Genomic DNA, 7,609 nt, shown 5'->3' on the forward strand with positions numbered 1-7,609 from the left:
AGGCCAAAGTGATAAATGGATCAGCTACCACTTGAGAGATTTTGAAAATAGTAGAATAGAGTTTTTGTTGTGTCAAACGCTTTTTTTGTCTCTCTGTCAAAAATTGGCTACTTGTGGGGAGAAATGTTGATTATGGGAAAAAGGGGGAGTTTTTGAAATTCGTGGTCAAATTTCTTTGGAATGACTCTCTTTATGCTTCAACATGTGTGTTTGACTTAGAGATAGAGATTTGAGTTTGATTTGCAAAAACAAACCAAGTGGTGGCAAAGGATGATCCATATATGCCAAAATTGAATCAAAACCAATTTGAGTTTTCATTTGAAGTGATTTTGCACTTGTTCTAGTTGCTTTATGTTGTGTTGGCATAAATCACCAAAAAGGGGGAGATTGAAAGGGAAATGTGCCCTTGGGCCATTTCTAAGTATTTTGGTGATTGAGTGCCAACTCAAGTGCTTAAATGTGGATTTATGCAATGGATGAACAAAGTGCAAATCTAGAGCAAAGGTATGTTTCTAAGTCTTAGTACATTGGTTTTGTGTACTAATATATTTGTCTAAGTGTTAGAAACAGAAAGAAGAAGAGAAGAGAAGACTTGGCTGTGTGCAGCCAAGGGGCTGCTTCGATCTGGGGCACCGGACTGTCCGGTGGTGCACCGGACAGTGTCCGGTGCGCCTGGCCGCCTCGGCCGAAGAGGCCGCTCTCGGGTTTTTCTCCGGCGACTTCGGCTAAAATTCATCGGACTGTCCGGTGTGCACCGGACTGTCCGGTGAGCCAACGGTCGGCCGCGCGATCGGCGCGCGACACGTGGCCGAGCCAACGGTCGGAAAGGTACACCGGACTGTCCGGTGTGCACCGGACATGTCCGGTGCGCCAACTGTGCGCAGATCTGCATCAGAAAGCAACGGTCGGATGAGCTTTGTATGGAATCAAATCGGGCACCGGACAGTGTCCGGTGTGCACCGGACTGTCCGGTGCGCCCGACGACAGAAGGCAAAGATAGCCTTCCAGATGTGTTCTCAACGGCTCCTAGCTACCTTGGGGCTATAAAAGGGACCCCTAGGCGCATGGAGGAGTACACCAAGCATTCCTTGAGCACTCTTGATCACTCACACATCAATCTTGCGCACTTGTTCGACATTCTAGTGATTTGAGCTCCGTTCTAGTGTGCTAGTCTTCTGAGCTCAAGTCTGGGTCTTGTGTGTGCGTATTCGCTGTGATTTTTGTGTTGTGTGTGAGTTGCTAATCCCTCCCTTGCTCCGTGATTCTCTGTGAACATCTTTTGTAAGGGCGAGAGGCTCCAAGTTGTGGAGATTCCTCGCAAACGGGATTGAGAAAAGAAAAGCAAGAACACCGTGGTATTCAAGTTGATCATTGGATCACTTGAGAGGAGTTGAGTGCAACTCTCGTCCGTTGGGACGCCACAACGTGGAGTAGGCAAGTTTTGTACTTGGCCGAACCACGGGATAACCACCGTGTCATCTCTGTGATTGATTTCTTGTGGTTATTGTGTTTTGACTCCTCTCTAGCCACTTGGCCATAATTGTGCTAACACTTAACAAAGTTTTTTGTGGCTTAAGTTTTGAAGTTTTACAGGATCACCTATTCACCCCCCCTCTAGGTGCTCTCAGACAGTCTGGGTTTTAGTGTGTTGTTAATTTTCAGCATTGATATTATTTGTGCCTAGTCATCTTTTACTATTGTGCAGGCTGATTATTTAAGTTCACTATTATTCCTTAATTTTTGTGCACACTGTTTTGATCTTGATATTCATGCTTGATTTCTAGGCTCATAATATTTGATCTAAAACCCTGATTTGGTAAGATAGGACTGTCACGTTAGTCGAGGATCTTTGATCACCCTTTAGCGTTGGAGGGCTGTTTATTGCAGCAACCCGCTATTTTGAGAGCAATATTTTAATTTAAACAATCATGTTTATTTGTTTGATCTGCCTTCTTCATCTACTAGCCATGTTTAATTTGCAAATGGATTTGAGTAGCTATATTACATGTTTTCATGTTCTAGAATTGCTACTGTTCATTGCTGTTATAATTACATATGGCATTTATCTAAGTGATATGCTTGTTTTATTCGGAATTAGTATATTTAATATATTTAAATATGAAGGAAACATGTCACTTATTTCTCTAATATTACAACAATATATACTACGCATCTATCCATGTGAGCTGCCAGCTGGCCTTTCTTTATATTTTGGCTTCTTAATTAATGAGATGGCATACGTAATTGAGGCGGGAAAAAGGACTTGGATCGGTCTCCACGTATCCATGACAGTTTTTCACCTTCCACTCAGGTAATTTCTCATCGGTCGTTTTCTGGCCTATCGTTCAGGCTCTCGATCGACGACTCATCACCACTCCCTCCGATGACATTATTAGCCGTCGAACGCGGCACTGTGGGGACACCTAGCTACTCTAAGAACTAGCATAGTGTATGTGTTGACTTGCAAATTATATTGTGTTACCATGTTGCATCTGTGTACTCTAGCTAAACCTGCAGTACGTTGTTATTATCACGTACTGTGTGACTGTTCTTCTTTGACGATCTGTGTACTGTTGGCGTGTGTGTGTTGTTGGCCATTTCCTGGACGACGACGACAGAACGTATACACGTAAATACGTACAGGGTGGAGCTTGGTTGCATGCCCCGGCCCGTCCGGGTCACCCATCGGCCATCGTCATCGGAGGCCTCTCCCCAACCGCACCGACCGACCGGCGGCGGTCCCCGGCCGGCCGGCCGACCACCAATTAATCATCCGTGGGCGGCTGCTCTTTGATGGTAGGTGCAGTGTCAACGGGTCGCCGCGTCACACGGCAAAGCTTTTACACACACATACACGACACGACAACACGACACGCACCAACGTAACTCGCCCACATGACGTAGCAAAGCACGATAACAGGAGATGATGGAAACGTACCGCATGCTGGTACCCGGCCGACTTTGTTTCGTGGACGCAGCTACCATGCAAATGAATCATAGTTTAATTAATCTAACCAGTGCTTCTAATGGCACGCGCGTGCGTGTTAGGGCTTGATCCCACCCAAATCCGACTCGATCGTCACCCAAATAATGGCACGCGCACACTAGCTAGCTAGCTTTATTAACACTAGTGCAACTTCTAGTTTATGTATGATTGCGTGTGTACGCTTGAACGCCTTCATGGTAAGAAAAGGACACTGACGCCGACTTGATTAGGGTGGTTTTATTCATACCCAAAAAAAAAAACTATGGTAGGACGACTGTGAAATCTCCAGGTGATCGAGCTACCTCAGATGAGATGGTGAATCACCGAAACCCAAGTCAACCATTTGGCGCCAAAGCCGCCAAGGGCTAGCTAATAATCCGCTGCCTTCCAAGTTTCAACTACTGCAGTTAGGCAGCCACCTTCTTCCCGCCTTTCTTTCCCTTCCTCGTATCTTCTCCAGGCTCCAGCTACGTACGTACGTACTACACCTGATCGGCCCCTGTTCACCATAAAACCCACGGCATTGTAGCAGACGTTGCTATCAATATGGTCACCACCACCACACCCGCCCCGTCGCCACCACTGCGCTTTCGGCCGCCACGCCACCATGGCCAAACTGCTCATCCCAATCATCATCATCATCACCACCTTTCACGTCGTCGGTCTCGTGCCGATCGCTGTCGCCGCACGACCGCACGCATTGGCCGACGCCGACGACCGGGCGGCGCTCCTCGCGTTCCTCTCCGACGTGTCGGCGGACCCAGGCGGCGTGCTCGCGGACTGGGGCCGCTCACCGGGGTTCTGCAACTGGACGGGCGTCACGTGCGGCGGCGGTGGCCGGAGCCGGCGCGTCACGCAGCTGGTGCTGAGCGGGAAGCAGCTCGGCGGAGCGGTGTCGCCGGCGCTGGGCCGGCTGTCTTCCGTCGCGGTGCTCGATCTTTCCAGCAACTCGTTCGCCGGCGCGATCCCGCCGGAGGTCGGCGCGCTGTCGGCGCTGACGCAGCTCAGCCTAGCGAACAACCTGCTCGAGGGCGCGGTCCCCGCCGGGCTCGGTCTACTCGACAAGCTCTACTTCCTCGACCTCAGCGGGAACCGTCTCTCCGGCGGCATCCCGGGCGCGCTCTTCTGCAACTGCTCCGCGCTGCAGTACCTGGACCTCGCCAACAACTCCCTCGCCGGCGGCATTCCCTACGCCGCCGGCTGCCGCCTCCCCAGCCTCCGGTACCTCCTGCTCTGGTCCAACGAGCTGTCCGGCGCGATCCCGCAGGCGCTGGCCAACTCCTCCATGCTCGAGTGGATCGACTTGGAGTCCAACTACCTGGCCGGGGAGCTGCCGTCGCAGGTGTTCGGCAGGCTGCCGCGGCTCCAGTACCTCTACCTCTCGTACAACAACCTCTCCAGCCACGGTGGCAACACCGACCTCGACCCCTTCTTCCGCTCCCTGAGCAACTGCACTCGCCTGCAGGAGCTCGAGCTCGCCGGGAACGGCCTCGGCGGGCGGCTGCCGCCGTTCGACGGTGGGCTCCCGCATGGACTCCGGCAGCTCCACCTCGAGGACAACGCTATCTCGGGCTCCATCCCGCGCAACATCTCCGGCCTCGTCAACCTCACGTACCTCAACCTCTCTAACAACCTCCTCAACGGCTCCATCCCGCCGGAGATGTCGCAGATGCGCCTGCTCGAGCGGCTGTACCTGTCGAACAATCTCCTCTCCGGCGAGATCCCGAGATCCATCGGCGAGATACCGCACCTCGGCCTCGTCGATTTCTCCGGCAACCGCCTCGCTGGAGCGATCCCGGACACGCTCTCCAACCTGACGCAGCTCAGGCGGCTAATGCTGCACCACAACCAGCTCTCCGGCGCCATCCCCCCCAGCCTCGGAGATTGCCTGAACCTGGAGATCCTAGACCTCTCCTACAATGGCTTGCAAGGCCCGATCCCGGCGTACGTCGCTGCCCTGAGCAGCCTCAAGCTCTACCTGAACCTGTCGAACAACCGCCTCGAGGGGCCTCTCCCTCTCGAGCTCAGCAAGATGGACATGATCCTGGCGCTCGATCTGTCCGCGAACAGGCTCGCCGGCACGATCCCGTCGCAGCTCGGCAGCTGCGTCGCGCTCGAGTACCTCAACCTCTCGGGCAACACGCTGCGCGGCGCGCTCCCGCCGTCCGTGGCGGCGCTGCCGTTCCTGCAGGTGCTCGACGTTTCGCGCAACGCCCTGTCCGGACCCCTGCCCGCGTCGCTGCTGGTGTCCACGTCGCTCCGGGACGCCAACTTCTCGTACAACAACTTCTCCGGAGTGGTGCCACGCGCCGGCGTGCTTGCGAACCTCTCGGCGGAGGCGTTCCGAGGCAACCCCGGCCTTTGCGGTTACGTTCCCGGCATCGCCACGTGCGAGCCGCTGCGGCGTGCGCGTCGCCGGCGTCCGATGGTACCCGCCGTCGCTGGCATCGTCGCCGCCGTGTCCTTCATGCTTTGCGCGGTCGGGTGCCGGTCCATGGTGGCCGCGAGGGCGAAGCGATCGGGGCGCCGCCTCGTCGACGTCGAGGACCAGGCGGAGAGGGAACACCCAAGGATATCACACCGGGAGCTCTGTGAGGCGACCGGTGGCTTCGTCCAGGAGGGCCTGATCGGCGCCGGCCGCTTCGGGCGCGTCTACGAGGGGACGCTCCGCGACGGCGCGCGCGTGGCCGTGAAGGTGCTGGACCCGAAGGGTGGCGGCGAGGTCTCAGGCAGCTTCAAGAGGGAGTGCGAGGTGCTGAAGCGGACACGCCATAAGAACCTCGTCAGGGTGATCACCACCTGCAGCACGGCCAGCTTCAACGCGCTCGTGCTGCCGCTGATGCCGAGAGGCAGCCTCGACGGCCTCCTCTACCCGCGGCCGCAGGGGGACAATGCCGGCCTGGACTTTGGCCAGATCATGGGCATCGTGAACGACGTCGCCGAGGGGATGGCGTACCTGCACCACTACGCGCCGGTCCGGGTCGTGCACTGCGACCTCAAGCCAAGCAACGTCCTCCTCGACGAGGAGATGCGCGCCGTGATATCGGACTTCGGCATCGCGCGGCTCGTCGCCGTCGGCGAAGAAGCCATCAGCACCAGCGACGAGTCCGCCCCGTGCAACTCCATCACCGGACTGTTGCAGGGCTCTGTTGGGTACATCGCACCTGGTACGCACGTTCGCCCAGACTACGTGTTACGTGTATGCATGCATACGATGACACTGGGCCCAAGCATGCTTATTAATTAATTAGTTTCAACTTTGACATCATGCATTGCTAATTATTTTGTTTTAAATCAGAGTATGGATTAGGAAGGCATCCTTCGACGCAGGGCGACGTGTACAGCTTCGGCGTGATGCTTCTGGAGCTCATCACAGGGAAGAGGCCAACGGACGTGATCTTCCACGAGGGGCTGACGCTGCACGACTGGGTGAGGCGGCACTACCCGCACGACGTCGCCGCCGTCCTCGCGCACGCGCCGTGGCGGGAGCGGGCGCTCGAGGCGGCGGCGGCCGAAGTGGCCGTGGTCGAGCTGATCGAGCTCGGGCTCGTGTGCACGCAGCACTCGCCGGCGCTGCGGCCCACCATGGCGGACGTCTGCCACGAGATCACACTGCTCAGGGAGGACCTCGCCCGGCGCGGCGGCGGCCGCCGTTCGCTCTCGACCAAAGACTCGTCGCTGTTCTCTAACTGAAGCACCCAATGCTACGGATTGTTTAGGATAAACTCATTAGTGCATGCACGCACGCGCCGCCAGGAAACATCCTGTACGGCGTGCTCTGCCGCGCGCTCCTCTACTGCTTTCCGTGGTTACGGTGGGTGGTGGCTGGATTCGATCGATCTCGGTCGTCGTCTCTCCCACCTCCGGCTAGCTGCCACCACCATTGATTTGTTTATTTCCATGGTTGGGAGTCGCCTACTGCTGAGCTAGTAGTGCTGATTCTTTGAGTTGTTAATTGCGCGATGGAGAAGGCACTCGATTCATCTTTGCTGTTGTGCTGCAAACATGTCGGACTCCATTAGCGGTGGCGCGGTGTAGGAAGCGAAAAGGCTCTTGAGTTAGGTCATTATTCAGGTGCTCGCGATCAATCATAAACAAACCCCCAGTAGTACCCGACCGACTGGCACTGTTCGATGCATCTGATGATCATGTATGATTGTAATAATAATGCCCTCTTCCCCACCAACATTGCAGGTATACTGCTAGCTGTTTGAGATTATTTGACAGGAACTTCCGTGTTGTTCTTGTTCTTATCGTGGAGGTCAATTAGGCTTTTTAATCGCACGCCTGCCAGCTTTAGCTCAGTCAACTTGGCTATATTACAATTCAGAAAGCGATAGAGACACATGTGGTTATTACATATGGAGTAAAAAAAAAGAGCCTATTTACTTTATATATAAAAATACAAACTACTCACGATTTGGATCACAAAATAGTAGTCGTTTTAGTTCTTGATTTTGATTTTTATTATATACATTTAAATGTTTGATGATAAATCTAGACACATATATAAATCATATCCATAGTGAAAGCTATATATCTAATAAGTCAAAATATCTTATCTATACTATATTTAAAGCACCAGTTTCAACGGCCGTCCCGCGTCATTTTTTTACAAATAAC

The 7,609-nt window shown here is 54.0% G+C and overlaps 1 protein-coding gene across 1 annotated transcript; it reads left to right on the forward strand.

Annotated features, from left to right (window-relative positions):
• Positions 1–3,281: 3,281 nt before the first annotated feature.
• On the forward strand, positions 3,282–7,205 carry LOC103639735 (putative leucine-rich repeat receptor-like serine/threonine-protein kinase At2g24130). The gene is made up of 2 exons (XM_008662459.2): positions 3,282–6,153; positions 6,285–7,205. The coding sequence occupies exons 1-2, from the start codon at positions 3,594–3,596 to the stop codon at positions 6,677–6,679; spliced, it is 2,955 nt and encodes a 984-aa protein (XP_008660681.1). The 5' UTR covers positions 3,282–3,593; the 3' UTR covers positions 6,680–7,205.
• Positions 7,206–7,609: the final 404 nt, after the last annotated feature.

Source organism: Zea mays, chromosome 9, assembly GCF_902167145.1.
Source record: "Zea mays cultivar B73 chromosome 9, Zm-B73-REFERENCE-NAM-5.0, whole genome shotgun sequence".
NCBI classification, from domain to species: Eukaryota; Viridiplantae; Streptophyta; class Magnoliopsida; order Poales; family Poaceae; genus Zea; species Zea mays.